At 35.9% G+C, this 26,786-nt stretch overlaps 1 protein-coding gene across 4 annotated transcripts in view; it reads left to right on the top strand.

The window, feature by feature from the left end:
- The window catches only part of PPP1R21 (protein phosphatase 1 regulatory subunit 21), a 99,351-nt gene that overhangs the window by 23,125 nt on the left and 49,440 nt on the right, over window positions 1-26,786 (top strand). For all 4 annotated transcript variants that reach the window (XM_064494508.1, XM_064494507.1, XM_064494506.1 and 1 more), the window contains exons 10-18: window positions 1,176-1,277; window positions 1,367-1,455; window positions 3,544-3,680; window positions 9,233-9,325; window positions 13,053-13,180; window positions 15,570-15,722; window positions 18,286-18,378; window positions 20,747-20,989; window positions 26,151-26,183. In XM_064494508.1, the coding sequence (XP_064350578.1) occupies window positions 1,176-1,277; window positions 1,367-1,455; window positions 3,544-3,680; window positions 9,233-9,325; window positions 13,053-13,180; window positions 15,570-15,722; window positions 18,286-18,378; window positions 20,747-20,989; window positions 26,151-26,183 (1,071 nt within the window). The remainder of the gene's footprint in view (window positions 1-1,175; window positions 1,278-1,366; window positions 1,456-3,543; window positions 3,681-9,232; window positions 9,326-13,052; window positions 13,181-15,569; window positions 15,723-18,285; window positions 18,379-20,746; window positions 20,990-26,150; window positions 26,184-26,786) is intronic.

Genomic DNA, 26,786 nt, shown 5'->3' with positions numbered 1-26,786 from the left:
TGGGAAAAAGCCTTCAGATGACCTGGGTAAGGAAAATGGAACTGTGGCATTTTAATGTAGTTATATTTTCTTTTACACTTATAAGAGAAAAAAAGACTTCCCACTCAATACTTGTTCTTTGTCCATTGTTTTATTTTAGTTTGTTGCCATATTATGCGCACAGAGTGAGAATCAAATATGTTCATCTTAAGCATTTAATTACTTGGAAGAATTCATATTTTTCTCAATACTTTACCTTTGGTGCTTTGGCCTCTGAGAAACCCAGTGTGGATTTCCTAATAAGTATTATTGAAAAAGAATCAGAAACCATGTGTTAAAAGATGACCAAAGTGTTTAGACTTGTTTTTAGAATTCATAAAGTAGACTTTTATACCTTTTATACCTGTGAGCTTAGAGTTAACTTATTTTACAGCTCTGCACATCAAAGCCCAGAGAGGTTGAGTTTCCCAGGCCTGTATATCTGTGTAGCTTGCAGTAGGGCCAGATGAATCACATTTGTGCAAAATGGGACCTTACATTTCTGTTCTGAGGAACTGAATCCTGAGCCATTATACAGTTCTTAGATAACAAATATTTCACAAGTGAAAAATTAACTTTTTTTTCGAAATTATCCAAGTGCCTGTGGAGTCTCTTTTGAAATCTTATCTTCATACTGAGTTAATCCTTTGTAGGTATTACAGTATCCGTGACAGTTATAAAAGTTTTTATAAAAGTTTTGATGATAACAACATTCCTGGAATTTGTTAACTTTGAGCATTGTATACAGTAAAAATAAGAAGCTGTCCTTAAAGGGCTTGTTTCTTAAAAAAATGAGTTAAATAATACAAAAGTCTATGTCATACAATTTTGATTATCAAATCTTTTTTTTTTAAACTGGAACCTCTGTACCCAAGCAGGTGTTGAGGGAAGAAGGCCTGTTGGTGCTGGGTTGTAAGTGGTACCCCCTTGCCTGCTTGTTAATTTTGTCACCCCTCTTCTAGTTCCCCCTTGTGCAGTGGGATGGGGACTTGGGGATAGTATCTGGGATTGCTAGCAGGGAGCTCTGTGTAAAAGCCAAACATCCCAAAAAAAGTTTCCAAAAGAATTTAGGTTTATAACTCAGTGAGTCCATTTATAAATGTGTTGATATCCTTTGTTTTCCAGTGATTTAATTCAGTTCTTTCCTTTCTATTTAGTTCTCACAATATCTTCATGAAAATGCATCCTATGTTCGCCCTCTTGAGGAAGGAATGCTTCATTTATTTGAAAGTATTACTGAGGATACTGTGACTGTCCTGGTAATTTCCTTCTACGTTTTACTTCTGAAAGCAGGAGCTCTTCTTTTTCAGATGGCACTATTAACCTTGAAATTGTTTTTCTTTTCCAGGAGACAACTGTGAAATTGAAAACTTTTTCAGAGCATTTAACCTCTTACATATGTTTTCTTAGGAAGATTCTTCCCTATCAGTTAAAAAGGTACTTTAGCCCTTAAGGCCAGGGAGCTTGGGGAATTATGAGGTGTCACCTGACCTGTGCTGGAGTTAATGAAGTAGTAACATGTGCGCCTTGTGATGTGCCTGAGTTATCTGCACCACAGCCAGTTTGGACTTTTGTGAAAAAGGAAAATCGTGGCTTGAGCAGTACAAACTTAGATTTAAAAAAATTGAATTGTTGTTTGTTAGCTAGGGTTTTTTCAGTAGTTCTGTACTGTGAATACTACGATAACCATGTAATGCTATGTGAACCAGTATTTTTAATGCTTGCGAATGACACACTTATTGAAAGTAATTCAGTTTTGGTTATTTATCATCCTTTTACTGTAAACATCTAGATGGGGGTATATAACAGCCTCTACATTTGAATGCGTAATCCTTAGTTTTCTTTGAAATAGTATATTGTTGTTTTTATTATTGGTAATTTATTTAAGTTATAAAGTAAAAATTTTGTTTATTTACTCCAGTCCTCATATCATATGTAATTTAGTAACCTTAAATATTCCATCTTAAATATTTCTGGAAAGGCAAGAGCAAATAATTTATGTAACTGGAAATTTGAGAACATTGCATGTACATTTTGATGCTTTTGGTCTAAAACTACCAAGACTCCTAATTCATCTAAATCTTTTCATCCTGAGATTTAGTCTTCAAAAAGACTAAATGAAAGAACAGTACAACTGGAACATAAGAGAAATAAGAACATATGTGTATTATACCATATTGCAAACTAAGGTTTAGGAAATATGTAAATGAATAACTTACAGTATTGAAAATAATACAAGTACTTAGAGTTTTTAAGTCCTTGTAGAACTAAAGTAGTAGATTTTAACTTTTCAAAAATGTGAAATTTTATTATAGAGAAATTACTGTGTCAAGAGCCATCTTACTTCCCAATTCTAACCTAACAAGGTATTTTAGTAACTGAATTCCATGATTAGTGCATATGACAGAATTTTAGGAATCAGAGAATTATGACTTGAACTAATAATTATGAGTTATAGTTTCATTCAGATCCTTTAATGTTTTAAGTTCAGTGTAATTAAATTTTTTTGAAAATTGACTGTATAAGTTTAACACTGAATATACTTTATTGGTTTGACTTACGTTAAAAAGAATCTGTTTAAGAACCATTGCAAAAGTGGTATTTACTACTTGAAATAGTTACACATTTTTATTTTATCTTAATTAATTTTTTCAATATTACATTTTTAGAAACACTGGATAAGCCCTTTCTTGATCTAAGATTCTTATTCTTGGAATGTTCTGTCCCATATGCTTTCAGCCCTACCTTATCAGGTATTCATGTTTTTAGGCAATTTTTTTTGTCATTGGTTTAAATACCACTTTAATTGACAATATGACCTCTTCTTTAGTAGTAAATGGGCTTAGTATTTAATGAAGCTGTCTGCTATAAATAAATAGAAGAGAAGTGGCAGGGTCAAGAGAGTGGATGTCATTATCATTCTTGTTCTAATAACTTTTCCTAGCTTTGTGTAAAAAGCATTTTACTTGATTACCTGCACATTTTTAATAAACACTATTGAGAGTCTATGTAGTTTTTTAACCTTATGATTAAGTTTTTCCAAGTACCATTTAAAAATTGAAAATGGTAAAATATATTTTATGAATGTTAAGCATTTACTTTCAGATTGAGTCTATAGATTGTTTTTACCAGTCTGACTTTTGAAACTACATACACTGAAAAAGTTTTCTTAATGATTCTAGCTCCTTGTTCCTGTTTAATTAGTTCTCTTTAGGAATTCAGTCTATGAAATATTTTTCTCCTAAAAATATTTTTAAGGGAAACATTTTTGTGCTGCTCTCAGGATGGAAAGATAATGGGCTCCTGCCTTTATTTCCTCCATTTAGTTGTCCTTTGCTGCATTGGCATTTGCAGCAAGCGTGTATATTATGGTATAAAAAATGGAACCTTGTAAATGAGGTCAAATTTCTTTCTTCCTTTTTTTTTTTTTTTTTTTTGGCAAATTCTCTCAAGGGGAATGGTTTCTTATAACGAATTGAAAATCATTCAGGATGCTCACTTTAAAAAAAATTTGCCCATTCCTAGTTTAGAAGAAGAATGTGAAGCTTCCCTTTGCACGTCTGCGTTACGAGCCAGGAATATAGAGCTGTCTCAGGACATGAAAAAGATGACAGCTGTGTTTGAGAAGCTGCAGACTTACATTGGTCTTCTCGCCTTGCCAAGTAAGTGTGTTTTTTGCTCTTGATTCAATTTGAAGAACTTAGAGTTACAATAAGCTAGAAAAGGGAGGGGGTTTGGCATGTTTAAGTGAGAAAAGCCTAGGATCTGGGGTGAGAAAAACTTGAATTCAATTTGTCCAGCCCCTTAAAAATATATGACCTTGGGCAAATCACTTTACTTCTCTGCTCTTGTTTTCCCATTTATAAAATGGAAGTATATTCAGTTGAATTTAAAATGTACAATATCAGACATTGAAGACATACATTAAATATTAAATCTCTTTCTCTCCTTCTTCTTTCTTAAATGGAGAGGACAAAGCGTAAGGATTTGTAGCAACAGTGTAGGAGGTTTCTCTTTTCTCCACACCTTCTCCAGAGCTTATTATTTGTAGACTTTTCGATGACGGCCATTCTGACTGGTGTGAGGCAATACCTCATGGTAGTTTTGATTTGCATTTCTCTGATAATTAGCAATATTGAGCATTTTTTCATGTGCCTGTTGGCCATCTGTATGTCTTTTTAGAGAAATGTCTATTTAGGTCTTCTGTCCATTTTTTGATTGGTTTAATTGTGACTACATTATTATTATTTTTTAATTGAAGTAGAGTCAGTTACAATGTGTCAATTTCTGGTGTACAGCATAATGTTTCAATCATACATATATATATACATATATTTGTCTTCATATTTTTCATTGTAGGTTATTATAAGATATTGACTACAGTTCCCTGTGCTATACAGAAGAAATTTGTTTTTTATCTGTTTTCTTAATTTCCTCTTTGACTTCATTGGTGACACATTGGCTTTTTAGTAGCATGTTGTTTAGTCTCCATGTAATATTTTTTTTCCTTGTTTCTCTTTCTGTGGTTGATTTCTAGTTTCATGCCGTCTTGGTCAGAAAAGGTGGTGGAAATAATTTGTCTTCTTAAATTTGTTGAGACTTGTTTTGTGTCTGAGTATGTGGTCTACCCTAAGAATGTTCCATGTTTGCTTGAGAAGGATGTGTATTCTGGTTTTTTTGGATGCAGTGTCCTGTAGATATCAATTGAGTCTAACTGTTCTCATGTGTCATTTGTAATCTCTGTTGCCTTATTGATTTTCTGTCTGGATTGAAAATCTGTCCATTGATGTCATTAGAGTGTTAAAGTCTCCTACTATTATTGTATTCCCATTCAATTTCTCCCTTTATGTCTGTCAGTATTTTTTTATGTATTTAGGTGCTCCTGTGTTGGGTACATATATATTAATGAATGTGGTATCCTCTTGTATTGATCCTTTGACCATTACATAGTGTCCTTCTTTGTCTTTTTTTTATGGTCTTTGTTTTAGAGTTTGTTTTGTCTGATATGAATATTGCTATCCCTGGTTTCCTGTCATTTCCACTTGCATGAAACATCTTTTTCTATCCTCTTACTTTCAATCTATGTGTGTCTTTCTCCCTAAAATGGGTCTCTTGTAGGCAGCATATTGTAGGTTCTTATTGTATTATTTAGTCTGCCACTCTGTCTCTTTTGATCAGAGCATTTAGTCCATTGACATTTGAAGTGATTATTGATAAGTATGTATTTATTACCATTTTAAACCTTGTTTTCCAGTTGATTTTGTATTTCTTCTCTTTCCCTCTTTCCTTTTTGTTTTTCCTTTTGTGGTTTGATGGTTTTCTTTTGTATTATGTTTGAGTTCCTTTCTTTTTGGTTTCCATGAATCTGTTGTATGTTTTTGGTTTGTGGTTACCCTGGTTTTCAAGTATATTAACTCATAGCTATATCTAGTTGTTTTAGACTGGTAGTCATACAAGCTCAAACACATTATAAAAGATCTACATTTTCTTACTCCCCTCCCCCACACGTGTGATTTTGATGTTCTATTTTACATCTTCATGTTTATCATTTTGCTGTTCGTTGTAGTTATAATTGCTTTCACAGAATTTTTTGATTTTTTTTTTTAACAATCAAACTATTGTGATTTTCCCTTCCCTATAGATTTTTGCTTCTTTTCTATTTAGAGAAGACCTTTCAATATTTCTTTTAGGATAGGTTTATTATTACTCTATTGTTTTAGTTTTTGCTTGTCTGAGACATTCTTTCTCTTTCCTTCTATTCTAAATGATAATCTTGCTGTGTACAGTATCCTAGGTTGCATGTGTTCCCTTTCAAGACTGAATATATCTTGCCTCTTTCTTCTGGCCTACAAAGTTTCTCTAGAGAAATCAGCTGGTAGCCTTATGGGGATTCCCTTGTAACTGTCTCTTTGTTTTTCTCTTGCTTCCTTTAGAATCCTCTCTTTAACTTTTGCCATTTTGATTATGATATATCTTGGAGTAGGTTTGTTTGGGTTTACCTTGTTTGGGACCTTCTCTGCTTCCTGTAGCTGGATATTTGTTTCTTTCTTTATGTTTGGGATAATTTCAGCCACAGTTTCTTCAAATATAGTTTCAGTCCCCTTTTCTTTTTCTTCTTCTGGGATTCCTGTTATGTGTAGGTTGGTTACGCTTTGTATTATCCCATAGGTCTTTTATATTGCTTTCATTTTTTTTTTTTCATTTGTCTTTCTGTCTTCTGTTCTGATTGGATGATTTCCTTTATTCTGTCTTTCAGGTCACTTATTTGTTTGTCTGCATTATTTACTTTGCTATTGATTGCTTAGCTTGGTTTATTATTATTTTTTTAATGGGCATACTGAGGATTGAATCTAGGACCTTGAGCATGCTAGTCACGTGCTCTACCACTGAGCTATAGTCCCCCTGAGTTGTCTAATTTTGATTGACTCATCTTTATAGTTCTAGTTCCTTGTTACAGAAATGTGCATTTCTTTCGATAGTCTTTCTTTAATTCTTCAGCATTTTTACTGCCTCCTGTTTGAGCTCAGGGTCTGGTAGACTGGAGAAGTCTGTTTCCATTGTTCTTTCAGGGGATTCTCTTGTTCTTTTAATTGGTAGTAGTTTCTCTGCTTTTTCATTTTACTTTTATTTCTATGAATTTCGGAGAAACACTTATCTACTGCTGTCTTCAAGGGCTGTTTTTATTTAAGAGTGACCCTGTGTAGGCTGTGTGAGTCCAATATTTTTGGAGCAAGGGCTGTTTTTGGTATAGATTCTTGCCATCTTTCCTCAGGATGTGCTGGCCCTTGTCCCCTTGCCAGGGGGCATGTTTGGTGTTGTGGTTGCCAGAGTCTGCACTGGATGTTGGGTGGGGCCTCCTCTGTGCACTATAGTTGTCACAGCCCTTTTGGAGGTGGGGTCTGCTCCCCAGTTGTTGGAGTAGAAGCCCTCAGTTCTGGTTCCCAGCTGTGGTGTGAGTTAGGCAGGACTGAAGTACTCCTTTGGGAAAGGAGCCGCTGCATGTTCTTTCCCAGGAGCTGTTCACTGGGATGTGTGACTCTGTGATGCCTCTTGCCACATGGCATGTGCACCCACAAAGTTCACTGTTGCTGGTGCTGCCCTTAGGGGCCACTTCAGCACCAACGTTGCACACACTAGCAGGCTTGTGTCTGGGCCTGGGAAGTGCTGTGACGTAGCAAGGACCATCTGTGTCTCTCTATACCCTGCAGTGCTGCAAACCAGCTCCTGCATTCTCCTCTTGAGCCTCTGGAGCTCCCTATCTGTCCCGGCAGACCTCCCAGCCAGTGACGGAGGTTCCCAGGATGAGGGAACCTTTCCTCTTTCACAGCTCCCTCGGGTGTATGTCCCACCCCAGTTCTTCCTCTTCTCCCCTTTCCCTTTGTCCTACCCAGTTACATGTGGATCTTTCTTGCAGCTTTGGTTGTATGAGATCTTCTCTCAGCTTTCAGTAGATATTCTGTGAGATTTGTAGATATATTTTTGAGGGAGGAGGTAGGCTTAATGTCCATCTACTCTGCCATCTTGATCTCCCCCTCGTTATGTGACTTTTTGATTTTAGCCACCCTTGTGTTGTTACCCGACTTTTTGAAGTGGTATCTCATTGTAGGTTTGATTTGCATTTCCCTGGTGGAGATTTGATTTTCAAGATTTTCTTCCATTTTTACAGATTATCTTTTCATTTTGTTGATGGTGTCTTTTGAAGTATAAGTTTTTAATTTTAATGAAGTCAAATTTATTTTTCTTCTGATACTGAGGCTTTTGGTGTCATACCTAAGAATCTGTTGTCAAATGTGAGGTCATGAAGACTTATCCTTATGGGTCATTTTGAGAGTCTTATACTTCTAGTTCTTACATTTAGGTCATCGATCTATTTTGAGTTAATTTCTGTATATGGTGTGAGGTAAGGTTCAACTTAATCTTTCGCATAGTGGCTATCCAGCTGTCTCAACATCATGCATTTCAATGATGATGAATGACTATTCCTTCCCTGTTGAATGGTCTTGGAACCCTTGTTAAGAATCAGTTGATAGATGTCAGTTTAGCTCATATCTCCAATGAATGTACTAGTTTCTTTTGTACATTAATTGCTTTCACAGCACCCCTAGGCTTAAACTTCTCCCCAGTCTGTTGCGAATTAAATTAGTTCTTTTGGAAAGAGATCCAGAGCTTTCTGTTTAAAAAACTGTTTCTCCCTTGGACTAAATCTCTGAGCCATGGTTCTATGCTAGGGGTGGGGACAATGATGCACTTCTCTCAGAGTGACACTCTTGCATGAGTGCTTGAGCACTCCATGGACAGGATAGGGCAGCAGCCCTAGCTCTCCTCAGCTTGCCTCTTTCAGCATGGAACTCTTGTTAATGAGTTGGGGTCAGGGTGGTCAAGGCCCCATGTTCTCAGCAGCACCATGCCCATGTAAAGCCTCCATCCCACAAGTCGGGGCTGGATGATAGAAGAGAGCCACCACCTCTGAGTCATACTTAACTAGAACTTAGCCTCAGCAACAGGTAGCTGGGAGCAAGATAAGGAACTCAGCTGTCCAGCTGAATTAGGGGAGAGGGAGTCCTGTGTCATTGGCTGTACCATCTGGACTGGGATTTCTAGCTCACTGACTGGTAGGGGGAGAGAGTGGGTCCTGGTTCAAATACCACAGATTCTTACTGTTCCTACCAAGTTGATACAGGTTTTCTTGAGTAACTGTTTCTTCATTTGCTGTGTGCCCTTAGGGTAATTTCCAACATTTTAAGTGGTTGTAAAATAATTTCACCAGTTGTACTGGGGAGTGGATCTGTGGAGCTGGGTCGTGGTGTCATGCCAGAATTGGAACTATGTTTGAGTAATAGTGTTTTTAGTGATGTTCAGCAAATAATGATCTGTAGGGAAAGAGCAAAATGAGAAATGTGTTCTATAGTAATAAGGTGAAATTCACAGAGACGTTATTTCAAAAAGAATTGTGAAAGACATAACCCTGCTGAGCAATTTAATTTTGATTCTTAACCATTAATATTTGTTGACATAGGGGATGAAAATCAATTTAGATGTGTCTTCAATTATCACCATTTTATCCGAATGTGTCTGCAATGATGTTAAAAGCCATTATTTTCAACATATCACAGGCAGTATTCATTCTCTAAAGTACAGGGGAGATAGTGGGCTATCAGTTTTTCAGGAGAAATCTTCTGGGAAAATGCTTAGGTTTGTGATCTTGATTTCCTAGGTACAGAGCCAGATGGACTCCTTCGAACAAACTACAGTTCTGTCCTAACAAATGTTGGTGCTGCTCTGAATGGATTTCATGATGTCATGAAAGGTGAGGCTTGAAAAAGAACCTAAATAGGCTTCGTCCCATTTTCTCAGATATGCCTAAATTAGATTTAAACAAATACTGCTGAGAGTAATAGACCCCAGATAAAGGCTTAGTAGCATTTGGCTTACGTTGAAGTGCACAGCTCTCTGCCTTCTGCTTTTCCCATCTGCTTTTTTCCTGAAGGTAAACAGAGTGCTGAAGAGAAACCCTTGTGCACAGAACTGTAGCCAAAAATGCATTACTCTGACTTAAGGCAGGTGTGTGAATTTTATCAAACCAGACATGCTATTCAGAAGCATTTAGCAAAATATTGCACTTGTTAGAGCCCAAGCATGAAGGAACTGAGGAAATGAAGGTTTAATGTACCCAGAAAGAATGCACTGGTTTTCTACCCTCCTGTGCATTTTTAGGTTTGGAGTACCCATTTTAAGTTCTTTTTTGTTCAGCAGAGGCTTAAGGAATGAAGGTCTGTTTTTAAGCTTTTGTCAGTTGCTATGTGTGCCTAAGAATATAATCGTTGAAGGATATTTCATTTGCTTCTTAGCATGTGATTCTGAGTCCTGATTTTTTAATCTGTAGCTCTGCATGGCTCCTAAGTTTTTTCCTCCTTTCTCTTCCTTTTCAAGACTGTTGGAGTAAGTGCAGGAGGAGAGGACAGGAGCAATTATTAAGGACTATTGGAAACAGCCCAGGTGCCTAGATTTTTCACTGTGGTGTTTAGTGTACAATTGTGACCAATGACTGGTTTCACAGAAAATACCTTTTAAAAACTTAAAACTTTGTTGGATGGCATGTATAAGATGGGTATATTTGGGACCCTTCTATAGATTGGCACATAACCTCTGGTAGTGAGAATCAGTCTTAGTCTCAGCAGTATTATCCAGTATCACTTTGCCATTCAGTCTGGAGAATGCTCCTTCCTGTGGCTTGCCTTCAATTATAAGGAATTTAAAGTCACTGTACTTCTGGAGCTAGGTCTGCTTTCAGGAATCATAGCTTGCATGGACAGTCTTGGTGGCAGGTGACAATAGTCAGCCCCCACCCTCCAGAATTTAGTCTGGTCTGTAGAAAACCTGAGGGACTGATACCTTTTAGCTGTGCAGCTTTTGATTTGGGGAGCTCATTAACTATACTCTCTATTCCAGAACTTTACTTAACCTAGAACTAGGCCATTGATGAAACCACAAGTAGCTCTGTGGCTGCAGGTTTTTTGGCTTTGTTTCCTAACTTTTCCTTTGCTAATGTTACGATTTGTTCCTCCTAGTGTTTTTTGTAGAATTTTGATAAAGGCAGGTAGCTAAAGCAGTGGAGGGTAGCTGTCCATTGAGAAGGATCTTAAAGCTTCATTTACATTAAAAAATCTTGATTTTTATTTCTGCTTCTGTAAATAATAATACATTTTTAAGTTTTCTAAAGATGCTTTTGTTTATATGTGACATAAGATTAAGAAGATGCCTAGTAGTCCAAGTCAAAGAATGTTACTGTTATTCTCTGGCATGAGCTGGTGGAGATTAGGGAGGATCAGAGGCCCCCTAAGCCCCCTTTGTGCCTCATCTTGTTTCTGTCCTTGAAAGTGGACATAATAAAAGGAGAAGATATTGGAAAACATGAAGGATGGTTGGTAGCAGATTAGGGCTCTTGCTGCTAGGTTTACAGTTCAAATCTGTCTTCTTACCTAGCTGGAACACTATTGTGTGTCTCTCATGAAAGCTCAGAGTGAGCACTAACTGGCATTAACAGAATAAACTTTGTTCTTAAGAGAATTCTTATTTCAAACCTTTTCTCTTGATGCTTTGCCCTGAATAATTGCTTGATCTAAGCTGGAAAGAAGGAAGGAAGGAAGGCAAGTAAGCAGGTAGGCTGGTGTTAGTATAAAAAGAGAAAGATTTATGAAAATGTGTATCCTACGTGGAATTAAAATGGGGGTGAATTAATTTTTTAAGAAGTGGCATTTTAAGTGAGAATTGTTTGCTCTTTAGTCTTAGGTCTGCAGTGAGTAGACTTGTAGGAAACATAAAATAAAAATAAACCTCTGTGGTCTAGATCACATGATTTCCTTGTTCTTTTTGGAGTTAAAATTTAATATCAAGGAACACACTAAATAATGAAAATATTTGGACTCAGTAAAGAGTAAACAATTGGATTGGAATTATTATAGTTAAACTACAGTGGCTTTGATTCAATAGAACCCTCTGTGAGGGTTCTTAGTAGTGTACATCTTTTATAAGTATTTCAGTCACCTACACCAATCGACCAAGATTATGTACTAACCCAGTTGTATTATAGTATTGTATATTAACAGTACAATATTGAGTAAAACTTTCTGTGGTGTATAGAAAGAAAATATCTGCTCTAGGGGCTAGCAAGTTCAGTATACAAAAAATGTTCAGCATTCCAATTGAATTTTTATTCACTTGGATATCTTATGAATAATCATTTATTTTTTAAAAATATATTAAACCTAATAGTAATGTACCAATTATTTGGTCCCTTCACTGAGACAACTGTACCATAGTAGTGTCGGATGAAGGGTATCCAGGAAGCTCTGTAATTTTTCTATAAACCTAAAACTATCTTAAACTGTAAGTTATATATATGAAAGTTTATATGTATATATACATACAGTATATACAAACAACACAATTTCCTACTGTTAAATTGTAGTAAAACTAATCTTATTCTTAAAATAGTAATTTTGTGTTAAAATATCATGATCATTGTCAGGTTAAATCTCAAATACCATTTCTTTCTGAATAGTCTTATTTCCTCTTAATTACCTGTAGTCTAAAATCAGCTAAATTTCTTGATTCTGAATAAATGAAATTCTTTGTATACACATCTGCTCTAAAAAGTTCATTTCCATGTTTTGTGATTTATTTTTGACTTTTCTGGTAATGATAATCTTGTAACAAGTATTCTAAACAATTCAGAGGAGGCTATATATTGTAAACACGTTATTATTTAAAAATATAATTACCATTCCTTGTAAATCAATGTTGTCTTGAAATTATCCCATGTTCTCTTGTTTCCAGGATGAAATTATTTTATTTCTCAGAGACCCAGAAAACCCCAAGATTAGCTGTTTGGCCAGTTTCACCTGCTGCTGTTTCTCTCAACACAATTATATCTAAGCCTCTCTTCTATGCTTTTATAACCAGAGGCCTTTGTTACAAGTTTCTTGGACTGGAGGCAATAGCATGTGAAGCCAAACGCTAGAGTATCCAATCCTTATTTGGCCATGCAGACCTTTCTGATTGTTAGAGTGTGTCTGGCCAACCAGCTAAGATCCAGTAGGGATTATGGGACATTGTGCCCATGTTGGTTATTCTTTTCCAGCCTCATGGTTTGTTTATATAAGCACAATATAAATTCTCATTTGTGCCTGCTGGGCTATCAAAACAAGGTTTTCAGGCTGTAAATACTAGTCAGGCTCATTTTACCCAGCAGTAGAATAAGGGCTAATACTCAAAAGAGGGAGAATTCAACCCACAAGCTGGGAGCTGTAATAGAGATACCAGGATGGTGTTAAGGGAACCTCACCACTTTCTATTCTTTCCATGGGCACTTGTGATGTGATTGATACTCAGCACAATCCTGATTTTCACGAACCACTTTTTGTCAAATTTATTTTGTAAATTTGTAAGAGTAAATATGAGATGTTAATGGGCTGGGTATCTGTATGCAACTTGTATATAGATAGTAATGAGTTTTCATTTGATTGGTTTTATAGATATTTCCAAACATTATAGTCAAAAGGCTACGATAGAGCATGAACTTCCAACAGCAACACAGAAGCTCATAACAACTAATGACTGCATCCTGTCATCGGTAGTGGCATTGACAAATGGAGCAGGAAAGGTAATTTTTCTCTGGTTTATATTGACATTAAATTTAATTCTTAAGTGTGCTCCTTTTTTTTTTTTCTTTTTTCTTGGATGACACAGGTAAATCAATCTGTAAAATGGTTTTGGATTTTCAGGCTTTAAAATAAAGTTGTCTCCCTTTTCCTCCTTCCTACCTCATATTTAGAACAATATGGTAATTACTGTTAAGCATTTGTGATGAATAAGTGGGTCAGTCACTATTGATGTTTTAATGAGATGCTTGATTGATGATTTGAAGATTCTAGGTGGTCTCACTGTAGATCCTTGTGTGTGTGTTAAAGATCTGCTATATAGAATTTGGGATATATAAAAAGAGAAAAAATACAAAAATTCTGTTAATATTTTGTTTTTTCTCTCAAAGCTTTTTGTTTTTTGGTAACATTTGTCATAATGCTACTTCTGTGGTTTTGTGCCTTCATAAGTACTTTTAAGTTGACTTTAACATGTGTCTTTTCATTGAACTCTTAATGTTAAGTAATGACCATTAAGTACTTAATTACTATTATAAGCTGACCAAAGTGCAGGGCCTTTAAAAATAGTTCTATCTTGGATAACTAGTTTTAGCAGATGTCACATTCTAAGAGTACATGTTCATCATAGCCTTTAATGATAAGAATTTCTCTGAGAATTACCCATACATATAAATTCAAAGGACTGTTCAGGATGATCTTAGCCCATTTTTTTCAGCAGACTCAACATAATTTCTTAAAGAAATGCTGATCTCTGTGTTATGTGCCATAATTTTTCTGACATGTTGACCTTAATAGGAACGTACTTTTTTCAAGTGGTTTAAGTTAATCAGAAAGATCATAGATCATCTTAGGTATTCAATGTCATTTTTTCCAAACTCAGACTGCTCTTAGTGACAGTTTGTTCTAGTTTGGGTCTGTAATTAGAAGGTGTTGTCTCTAGGTTCTGTCAGCTCACAGATCAGTGCCTTACAGGATTCCTTAGCCAGAAGACCATCCCAACTGCCTCTTCTTTAACGCTTCTATCTGCAGGCATGCTGGAAGTTTTCTGGGGCTGTTTCTAACTTTAATTCAATTAAGAAAAGTTCTGGAAAAAAAGAATGGTGACATTTTATAGGAACCTCTACGTTTGTGACTTTTTATGAGAACTTTGGACTATTAAATACTCATATACTTTATAGGTTATTTTAGATTTGCTTTACCTGGAACCTTAAAAGTTGTCTCAAGGAAAGGTATTTGATCTTCACTGAAATTTTTATAAATGGTTTTTAACTACAATAAGTATCAGAACTAAGTGTTAAGTTGGTGGCAGCTAAGGTGATTTGATTAAACTGAATTTTATCATTTGTAATTTAAAAAAACCCCTAGGAAAGTGTAACATATGCATATTACAGAACATTTGGTAAATGTAGAAATATTAGAAAGAGGAAAGAAAGTAAACCTCACCACATACTACCATGACCTAAATGCAAATACTGGGTATGTGATTATCCGTGTCATGCACAAGGAAAACACAGCTCAAGATTTTGAGTTTTCATTTTCTTGAATACTACCTAACAGAATTTCATTTGACACAGTAAAATATTAATGAAAAAGATAACCTTTCATACCATTAGTGAGTGATTTCTTACTTTCTGAGCAGTTTTTGCCAAGGTAGAATCCTGTATTTCACTAGTCACTTTTTTCTTATTTATCAAAATGAAATACTATTTAATATATCCAAGACTTTAATTTTTCTGGCTAAGAAATTCCTGAGACATTTTGATTTATATCAGCATTTCATGTAGCACTGTTGATTCAAAATTGTGGCTCAGCAGTATTACAGTTAAGGATCTTTGTGGCTGCTTACATAGATTTAACAAATGATAAATCTGTAAATGACAAGGGTTTACTGAATTTTCAGTCTTTTTTTCCTGTTATATTTGTACACACAGATTAAGATTTGCAGAGTTAAATTTAAGTAGAGATTATATATTCAAGGTGTTTGTCATGTTGTATGTTGGAATATGAAACATTCAAAGTTAAAATGCCAATGGAATCTATAAATCCAAACATATATATTTTGAGAGCAGGGGCAGAATTAGTGAAGTAAAAAGCTCATGGGCATCATCTCCAGGTTAAATTGGGGTTAGTCATGGTTTTCAGGAAGAATAGAAATGGTCTAGATTAAGACATGTTAAAAGACTGGTCTCAGTATTTGTACTGGTTTGTCTTTTTATTATAAATCATTGCCTAGGTATTCTCTTCAAATAAAGAAATGTAGGCTTTTGAGGCAAGTGTTGACATTTCATTTCCATTCTCAGTAGTTTTTACTTTGCTCTGAAAGCTATCAGGTATGTATTTTAGATATATTATTGGAAAACAGATTCTGTCTTCTTGTCACGCTTGGTTTAGATTGCATCTTTCTTCAGCAACAATGTGGACTACTTCATTGCTTCACTGAGCTATGGGCCCAGGGCAGCAAGTGGATTCATCAGTCCTCTTTCAGCTGAATGCATGCTGCAGTACAAGAAAAAAGCTGCTGCCTATATGAAGGCTTTGAGAAAGGTTTGTGAACTGCTGTTAACATTTAAATCGGAGAAAGAAATCAGAAATCATTCCAGAGAATGTCCAGAGTGTTTTCCATGATTCATGTTGTTTAGATTTTATACAATTTTGAGGCACAGGTGGTTGGTGGAGGGACGATCTTTGAGGAGAAGGACATGACAGAGACCCAGGACTTACATAATAAGTGATGTATGCGTGTGCCATGTTCATAAACTCGTGTCCCCAGTGCCTGGTGGAGTGTTTAAGGTGAGGCAACCAGGTAGCCGATAAGTGTCAGATTTCAGGAAATCTCAACCTTGTAAAAACAGAAAAAATACTGAAATACATTTATAATTTTTTTCTGAATGTAGTAAGGATATATAATCATTGCAGAAAGAAATCAGAAGATACAGCAGTACATGAAGAAGAAAGTTATGGTCACTTCAAATCCCACCACCCCAAAGGTAGCTGCTCTTAGCTTTGTTAGAGTATATCTGTATCCACAAAAATTTTAATACGTGTGTGCACACACGCACACACACTATAAAAAGCAGTGTATCTGGATACATACACTTGTTTTAGAATCTGTTTTTTCGTCTTAATGCACTGTAGATATGTTTATAAATCAAAAAATAGATATCTATAAGTATAAATTGCTGTCATTTTAATGCCTCTAGTATATTATCTGTAGTATTTCGTTGTGGAAATGTGTAATAATTTAATTAATCAACCATTGCTAATAGGTTGCTTCCTATTTTTCACTGTTATATGCAGTACTACAGTAGGTATTCTTGTACATGCAGCTTTGTGCATTTGTTTTTATCTTTTTGCCCTTACTTTTTAACTTTTAGCTACACATAAAACATTCTTATGTTACATGAGGATGAAAGGGTATAGCTCAAGTGGTAGAGTGCATACTTAGCATGCACAAGGTCCTGGGTTCGATACCCAGTACCTCCTCCAAAAAGTAAATAAACCTAATTTACCTCCCCCTCTGCCAAAATAAAATAATCAAATAATACATGAGAACATTATAGGTAAACTATAATCCCTAATTCCAGTTCCTTCCCAGAGGTAACTGTAGTTATCAGTTTTGTGCATAACCTTACAGACTCTATTGGAGCATTTACACTCATCTGTATAGACTTACAGACTATATATAATACATAGAATTTTCTAAATTTGTTTTTTTTAAGCTTAAACACATGTTTTGTTGTGTAGCTTGTTTTTTCATTTATAATATGTTTAGAGATCTGTCTATATCAATACATATGATGGCTACTATATTCCTTTTAAAAATGGCATACAGTTCTATAATATGGATATTCCATGGTTCAATTAAGATACTCCCTTTTTGGTGGGCATTTAGGTTGATTCCAGTTTTTTACTGTTACAATTTTATTGCAATGGATAGCTTTGTAAATGCCTCCTTGGGCATGTGTGTGGAATACTGAGAGGTGGAATGTTCTGGATAATGTGGTTTGCACATTTTAAGTTTTAATATTTACTGCCAGATTGCCCTTAAGAGTGGTTGTACATCCCTAGCTATGTATCAGGCTACCTGTCTCCCTATAGTCATCTGATTTTTTTTCATTATGTCTTTATGATTCATTCCTATAAAATGGAATTGCTGGTTCAAAGACTGTGAATTTTTCAAATTTTGACACATTTTTCTAGACTACACTTTAGGAAGTTTACCTATTTATAGTTTATCAGCAATAAAATTATGAATTTAACTTATGAATTTAATTTGTTAATCTCAGAGACAAGAGGTTTCTTATCATTGTTTTAATGTGCATTTCTTTGCTTATTATTGAAGTAGAACATCCTTTTATAAAATTAGTTTATATTATTCTGTCAATTCCCTATTCAAGTCATTTACCTATTTTAAAATAAATGTTCCTACTTAGTGTTGAAAGAGCTCTCTCTATAGTAAGGATTTTAGGCCTTTGTTTATGTTGGAAATATTTTCCCCTCAGTTTGCTGTAGTAATCTTACAAAACTTAGAAGTTTTAATTTTTGTATCATCAAACCAGTCCTTTTCTTTATGTTGGTGATTCTTGGTCAGGGGAATCTTAGAAAGTCGCGATACTCTCCAAGATTATAGAAGTGTTCACCTATGTTTTCTTCCGGTATTTTTTCGTCTAAACTTTTCGATTGAAATATTTAATCCATTTTGAATTTACTTATTCTTATATAAGGTATGAAATAGGGATCTACATAGTTATTTTCCCAAATTATTAGCTGGTTGTCCTTGCCCGATTTATCCAGTTTCTCCTTTATCCATTGACTTAGAAATGTAACATTTGTCACATAATACATTTCTGTAGGTGCTTTAGGCTGTTTCTGTGCTATTCCTTCATCTGTCTACTTTGGTGCAAATCCTGTGGCTTTAGATAGTGTAGCTTATAGACTGTTATGATAAGTTCCCCTTCATTCTTTTTCTTTTCACATCCATTAAAGGAAACAGCCTATATTGGCGTACATCTGAACTTATCATCAGACCTCATGTAGCATTCCTACGTGTAAGATCATGGGAATGATGTGTTCTTTTTCTTTAATCCTTGTGATGCTTTTTCCACAGCCCCTCTTGGAATCTGTGCCTTATGAAGAAGCACTGGCAAACCGCCGGGTCCTTCTCAGCTCTACTGAAAGTCGAGAAGGCCTTGCACAACAGGTATGGCACCTGGAAAATCTTGGTATTTGTTAAAGGGCATAAATGTTAAATCCCCTGTAGAAGGTCTTTAATATACATAGAGTGGTTTAAAAGACTATGTAAGTAAACATGCAAAATTAATTAACTAACATGCTAAAAAAACACCATAGCATAATTTATTGAAAACATATCTTGATACTCTAAATAAGTTGTCTTGATTCAGTTGGTGTTGTAATTGCCACTGAAGTAATATCAGCACACTTTGGCCATGCTGATTATTTATTTCTAATAAATAGATTTAAATGGCTGAAATAATAAGGCAAAAAAAGGGGAAAGCTAGAGATTAGGTGAGTTATTTTTATTTCTTAAATGAGCAGGAATAAGAAATTTCCAGTATTTAGTTGGTCAGTTGAATTTGGGGGTTTGGTGGAAGTAGGTGGTACTGTCTTTTTCAGAAGTTGGTGCAGACTGACACCAGTTTAGTTTTTGCCAGAGGTTTATTCACTTTAACACCTGGTTTGCTTTTGGTTTTGGAAATACTTGTTTTAAGGGAAGCACAGGTTCATCTGAGACAATATTTTGCCTATGCTGACCTTATTTTCATTGGACACATCACTTACCTTTTCAGCATTAATTCAAGAAGATGTTGAAACTAAAAATTTAATCCACGTAATTCCTGAAAAACAGACAAACAGTGAAATGTAGACCATCTTCTTATTTTATGTGAGGAAAGTAAGGCTCAAAGAAATTAAGCAGCTTTTATCCAAAGTAGCTAGTCAGTGGTGGAACGGTCTGACTTCAGAGCTGTGGCTTTTCCCACTCTGCCATTGACCAGCTGCAGGCTGGTCTGAAAGCACTCGGGGGTCTCACATCCTGCCTGTCTAAAGTCAGGGTCTTGCAGGGATTAATTCAGCCAATGGGAGGAGGCAGTATGATGTGGTGGGAAGCATCAGACTCATGAACCAGACACATGAGGTCCCAAATCCTGGCTCTGCCATTTGTTAGCTCAGCAGGTGGTTTGAGCTGCTGGGACTTCAGTTCTCCTCTTTGAGAAATGAGAGTTGTAGGATTGTTAGGAGGCTTCAGTGGGATAACGGGAGGAAATTATGAACAGTGTCTGGTACATGGTAATTGCTCAACCATGATAGTTGGTAAAGCATTTGGAATTCATGCTAAGGCTGCTTTTATTTTCATTTAATTCTCATGCTTTCATTTGCTTGGTGAATCAGTTTTTTTTTGAAATTTCTTATTGAAGTATACAAAAGAAAAGTATATAAATTATTAATATATCCCAATGAATTTTCACAAGTAAACACACTAATGTAACCAGTAGCTAGATAAAAATTTTTTAAAAGGATGTTTTGTTATGTAAGATGTACCTTAAAAAAAAATTATCAGGACCCCAGAAGCTTTCTAGTTACTACTCTCCTCTTCCCCCAGAGATAACCATTATCCTGCGTTCTTTTTTTTTTGTCTGATACTGAACTTTATATTAAGTGAGAATTATGCAACATCTCTTTCAGATCTCGCTTCTTTTGTTCAGCATTATATTTGTAATGTTCATCCATGTTATACGTAGTTGTAAGTGGTCCATTTTCATTGTTGTTGAGTATTCTGTTGTGTGAATATATATAACTCAGTTATCCATTTTTACTGCTTATTACGAGTATTTGGGTAGTTTCAAGTGTTTGTCTATCATAGGGCTGCTGTGGGTGTTCTTATACTTATCTTTTGATAAATATGCATGCATTTCTGTTAAGCGTATACTTAGAAGTGGAACTGCTGGGTCATAGGATATGACCTTTTCAGCTTTTAAAGATCCTGCCAAACCGTTTACAAAGTGTCCCAAATTCCACTCCTCCCAGCACTAAATGGTAGTTCCGGTTGCTCCACAAACATGCCCATCTTTGTATTTTCTGTTTTAGCCATTTTGGTGGTTTTAAATTGCTTCTCCTTGATAAATAGTGACATCGAGTCCCTTCTTTTTTATGGTGATAGTCCTGTTCAAGTGCCTAATCCAATCTCTTTTCCTGTTTCTCTATTGGGTTGTCTCTTTTTATCATTGTTATAGAAGTTGTTTTTGTGTTCTGGATATTAGTCCTCTGTTGGATACATGCTGCTTTGTCCACTTTGTGGTTTTCCTTTTCACTCTCTTTATGATACCCATTGATGAATAGAGATTTTTTAATTTTGTTCAGTTTCTCAATTTATGGTTGTGCTTTTTGTATCCTGTTTAATAATAAACTCTCCCTTTTCAAGGACCAAGCTTTTTTATTTTTACAACTGTGAAGTAGTTTTGGTTTCCATTCTATAATTTTTTTTCTTTTCTGAGCTACTAAGTTTTGCCTGCAACATCCTCTAAGGTGCAGAACTCTCTGTTGCTTTCAAGGTTCAGCAGAGTTTGGAGAAGATTTCTAAATTGGAGCAGGAAAAAGAACATTGGATGTTGGAAGCTCAGTTAGCTAAAATCAAGCTGGAGAAAGAAAACCAGCGAATTGCAGATAAACTGAAGAGTACAAGTAACGGGCAGGTGGTTGGGCTGGCCCAGGAAAGTGCCACCATGGTGACTGCTACGGGCCAGGAAGACGCCTCAGCTAAGGCTGGGCAGGAGCCCATTCACAGCACCAGTCTGGTAAGTGTCTTCCTTTTGTTAATGCTAATTGATAGGGATCCAGCTACGGGTTCAGTGTTAACCGTCTGAATCACACATCAGTTTATAGCAGGAATAATCCATGTGCTTTAGAAAAAGCAGGTTGGTAAGCAGGATGCTCCCTTCAAAAAGCAACTCCATTCAATTCCCTTTGATTTTACGTGAGATTTCCCCATGGTGAGGGCTGTGTTCCTAGAGAAAATATAGTAAATTAAATTTAAGATAATTCTGTTTTTCCATCAATACATTTGTAATATGGAGGTTGTGTTTCTGACCAAGGGCTAAATGCCTAACTTTTTATAGAAATGACCACGAATAGCATTTTAAACCAATTGTATGGTATATTCCTAGATAGTATAAAACTTTATGATACACATACAGTACAGATACCCATCAGGTTAGTTATATTTTAGAAGACACTAAACTGGCAAGTTATCTTGCAGCTTTATATTTCTTGCCTCATATTTAGCTGCATTGATTTCGAAGGTGAAGAAACATCTTTATTGGACTTACAGAATTCAAAGTTACATTAAGAAAAGTTTTCTGATTAAAATGTTCTCTACTCACTGTAAAGAAAAAAAAAACAACAGAAAATAAGAAATCAGGAAGGGAAGGGAAAAAACCCTCAAAATTGGAAGGGTCTCACTAGGTGTATTTTTGTAAACATTTGAGGAGCCTAAGGAGGGCCATGGTACTTCATGAAGGCCCTGTCCTAAGGCGTGTATTAGCCCTGTAGCTCATTGATGCTGTTGAAGAGCAAGGCACAGTCATTCTCACATCTACCTTGCGTCTGATCCAGAGCATACCTGATAGTAAATATACAAATCAGCTTTTATATTCAGGATGTATAGAGACCTCACTGTACCTTAACAGTGTCAGTAACCTGAATTAGTGTTAGTTTTCCTAGGTGTGATAATGATATTATGAATATTCAGGAGAATATTTTTATTTTTTGGAGATAAATGCCAGAGTACCTAGGGTAAGGTATCATAATGTCTGCAACTTTCAGATTGTTCAGAAAATATATACACACAACAGATAAATAAAGCAAATACAGCAAATCATTTATTATCAAATGTGGATGATGGATACACAGATGTTTATTATAATTTTTTCCCCAACTTTTTTGTATGTTTGAACATTTTCATAATAAAATGTAGGGGAGGAAAGAGAGTTAAAATTTTTAGAAAAGGGAAAAACATAAAGCAAACTTCTCAGAGCTGTGACTTGAATGGCCACCATGCTCACTGGATGATCCTGTGTGACCCCCAGTGGCAAGTCTGAGTCCCAGCCACAAGTGTTGCACATTGCCTCTGACAGGGAAGGATGACTACCTAGAAGAACATTTAACAGAGGAGAATTCTGACATCTGCTCAGGTACCCTTTGGGGAAGTGCAGCACTGCCACTATTCATCTTTGGACTTCCTTCAGAGTCTGCTCACTGATCAGGTTGGGCTGTTCTCTGCTGGGTCTGATTTCTTCATTATCTCATCGTCTCTTCCTGCTGCCCTGCCTCTGCTTCTTCCTTTTTCTCTCACTTGCACTAGCAGTAGTTGGTTGCTGGCCAGGGACTAACTGTGGGACCAGACCAGAGAGGGCACTGATGACAATGACAGTAATTGCAATGGTCATGTGACAGGCATGGTCCTAAGGACTTTTCAGTGTGTTAACTCAGTCAGTCCTCACACAGATCCTGTGGCATTGTAGGTACTATCACATTTTCATTTTATAGATGAGGAAACATAGGGACAGAGAGGTAGAATAACTCACCTGAAGTCACGTACTTGATAAGTGATGGAACTAGGATTCAGACCCAGGACATCTAGGTCCACCCTCTGTCCTTTTAACCAACATAGTCTTGTGCTCTGACAGATGTCAAAAAACAGATCAACTGACAGACTTACTTGTTTACAGCTTGCCTTTCTGAAGTACTGAAAGTTGGTAACACTAGTATATTTGAGTCATTAATGTCAGTTGCTGAAAGTTGAGGACTGTCTTTTTATTTGAATATTTTCAGTGTAGAGCACTATTCTTCCATATGTAAGTGAGAAAGATTCCAGGGACATGGGAAACCTTTAGTAATGAGCGATGATGACTTTATTTGGATTTGGTGAGTTTGGAAGTTGCTATTACTTCTGTCTGGTTAGCATGTGCTACATAGCCTTGATTTCTGCTATTTCTGTCTGCATCTCTTAAGGATCTCTTTCCTCCCACCCACCTCATAAGATGCTAGCAGAGTAATTTTCCTAGAGTATATTTTTGATGAGGCACTCTCTTGCTTCAAGACTTCAGTGGCTCCCTACTATCTATATTATATAATCCACTCATTAGTTTGACATTCAAGGTCCGTGAACACCTATTCCAAGCTACCTTTTTTCTACATTTCCTTGTACAAACCCAAACTGAGCTCACTTTCCAAATAATTTTTTTTTTTTTTTGCATTTTTGCTTCCCTGTCTTTGTTCAAGCTGTTATCTTTTGTCTGGATGTCTATCCATCACTCCCATCACCTGCATACTCAAATACTTTTGCCTTCTAACTCCTCTCTCCTTCTCTTTGTCTTATTGAATTCAAAACTCTTACTATCATTTAAGGTACCATTGAGTTGCCACATTTTCCATGAACCCTAGTTTGGGGCATTGTCTTTAATGGTCAGGATCAGCGAACCAGGACATGGTTGGCCCTCTTTCATGTTTCACAGTGGAGGCACCTGGAGGGTTCAGGGAGTTCATCACAGAAGGGGTAACATTGGTGCGTTTCATAAGTGAGCAGGAGCCCTAGGCAGAAGAAGAGTATATTTCAGGCTGAGAGAATGGTCTCCCCACATAACTCTCCTTCCCTTCTGCACGTGGCAGATTCCTGCCAAAAATAACCTGGAGACATTAGAGATGAAAAAGGGTGGCGTTTTCTGCCTTCTCTGATGTTTTTCTTTTCAGCCTTTCTTTTTATCACCTCTTCCCCCAAACCTCCCACCCTGCCCCAAGTGAGCTTAAGTGAGCTAAGTGTGAGCTAAGTGTGTGGCTCTGTGTGTGTCCTTTCTGTTGTCTTCCTCTTGGGAGTTGGAGTAAGTCTGTGCCCACTTTAAAGTTAATTGTTTAACAAAGGAACTCACCTTGCAAGTCCCCGGAAGATTCCTTTGGTTCAGGCACTTTGGGACTGAAAAAGTTACATCAGATAGAAACTTGTTATTTCTCTCCCTACAGCACTTCAAAAGTTAAATGGCTTATTATTTTTCATTGAAATACCTCATACTGTAATTTGAACATTTAACCACCTGTTATTTATTATAATAAAAGAATAGCTGTAACCTTAAGAAAAAGCAGAGAGAAATACAAGTTTCCACTTTTTTTGCTGAAATTAAAGCATTGCTTAAATTCATAGAATTTGTAAATACATATTTTAAATATAAAAATAATACATGTACATTGTAGATAATTAAAAAATACAGAAGAGTAAAAGAAGAAAAAAATTGACATTTTCCTGAATACCCAACAAACATTAACATTTTTTTCTACAAAATGTCATACTTGGTTGACATTATACTATATAAAATTTCAAATCTTTTAGTATAATGTTAATATAAAAACATACATCCTGTTATTAGAAACTATGTAAACTTAGTTATTGATTCCATAGTACTCTTTAGTTTACTTATGATTGGACATTGTTTATAGTTTTTTTTATTATAAATAACATCTCATTTTTATGCGTAAGAGTCTTTATGTATCTCAGATGTTTTCTTTGGGATGTATTCTCAGGGTTAGAGTTACTGGGTCAAAAAGCATGAATGTTTTCAAATTCCTTGATCTTTATTGCCAAATTATTTTCTAAAAGGGCTATATTAGTTTATACTCTTACTGGCATATGAGAAAATGTTGAAATGATAAATGTTATAGCTTTTCCTTCCATTTATATTATTCTATTCCTTTGTGGGACTGTGTGCTGTACCACATTTTCAAACCATAACCCAGGAGTAAAGAGACAGGGTGGGGAGGCAGAACAGATGCATACTTGTGGCTTACTTTGCCAAATGTAGCCGTATTTGAATGTATAAAATTAAAATGATGAGTGCATTACTATAAACAGTTTTTAACTGAAACACTAATTGCTATTCCTACTTCAATGTGTAGAAAATTACGGCTCTTCTATAAAAAAGGGACTTACAAAAGATCCTTTTACAGCAAAGTGGGCATAATGTTCATATACTGCTCACAGTTCAAAGCAGTACTCTTAAAGGTATTATTTAGAATCTGTGAAAACTATTCATTGGATGTTACCTCTGATTAACAGAATCTATAGAACTGAGTTTCCAATAGTTTCCTTAAATTATTGAGCCCAGGCACATGCCCTTCCTCTTTGAACAGTAACCTGAATTCAGGAACCATGGCTATCTGTTTTTGAATTCTTTTTTTTTTTAAAAACACCTTTATTGTAGTGTATAATTCCTGTACAGTAAACTACACATATTTCAGATATACAATTTAATGAATTTTGATAGAGGTATCCACCTCTGAAACCACTACCACAATCAAGATGTTTTGAATTCTTAATCCACTGAAGCAAGTTTTTAAAAACCTGGTAACACTTTAATGTGTTTGTAATTACATTTTCTTTTTCATTAATTTAAGTGTGAAATTAATACTTATTAGTGTCATAGTAACATATCAAAAATATATTTCTTCTTTCGCCTTTGACCTTTCAGCCAGAGAGTTTACTATTTGTGTTTTGTGTTTTGAATATTTAGTTATTACGGTCATCGTGAAACTGTTTTTACATCTTCTTGGCTGCTGCTTTGGAAGTGAGTGTAGAAATGACAAGAGGAGTTAAGAACTGTTCTTCCTTCTCCCTCTTCCCAGACAATTTGTTGGTTTTCAGTGAAAATGGCTAATAGCATTTTGATAGCGGAAATAGTGGTGGTAGTCATTATCCATCACTGCCTCATGGCAGAAATCGAGAGTGTGATTACTTATCCGCAGGTCCAGCTTCTTTGCAGGGAAGGAGGATTGATTTGAGGGTGATCTTCTAGAACTCCACTGCTAATGCACTTCAAAATAGTATGAATCGAGAAGAGAAAATATTACAAGTATTTAAACTATTGTGTTGGAAGTGTGAAAGTCTAAAGGTTTTTCTCTCTTGTGTTCTAGATTGGGATTTTAACCAGGACATCTGACAGCGAGGTAATTTGTGCTTAACATCATGTTGTTTGTTAGTAAATATCTGGCCACATGTTTGTTGACAAAATTCTGTAAAAGTCAGCTTTGTCCAATTGTGTTCTCTGACAATTCTAGCAAATGTGGATCCATGTTACTCTTCTCTCTGGGTCAGTTTTAACTGTCACCAACAAATTATAGCCTGTTTCTGTAATTGCCTCCTTAAATGACTTGTCTTGGCAGTTTGACAAGGTGGGGCACGAGCTTGGCCACCAGCTCGCTGGCATGTGGCACGAGGCTGAGAACCTCACCCTCCCAGTAGGCAGGATGGGAAGGCAGGGCTTTTCAGGGCCTTGACCGTCAGTGGGCTTGGTAGTTCTTTTCAGCCCCTCAGGTGAGTGAACCCAGATCAGATTTGGCTTGTCAGGTTTACACATTTTAATTTTGAAATAAGATGTAAATTTATAAATAACCATTAAAAGAACACTGAAGTCATTCACCTTACCCCTCAGTATGACAAGCTGGTAAATATAGTTCAAGTAGATCTGTAAATTCTTTGATTTCCTTATTGGCCTTATACTTTAGGTAATCTTGAACTTCTGCATATATTTAAAACCCATAGTGTGTCAC

This window comes from Camelus dromedarius, chromosome 15, assembly GCF_036321535.1.
Source record: "Camelus dromedarius isolate mCamDro1 chromosome 15, mCamDro1.pat, whole genome shotgun sequence".
NCBI lineage: Eukaryota > Metazoa > Chordata > Mammalia > Artiodactyla > Camelidae > Camelus > Camelus dromedarius.
Note: the sequence above shows the minus strand (reverse complement) of the source record. Positions and strands in the feature narration are given on the sequence as shown.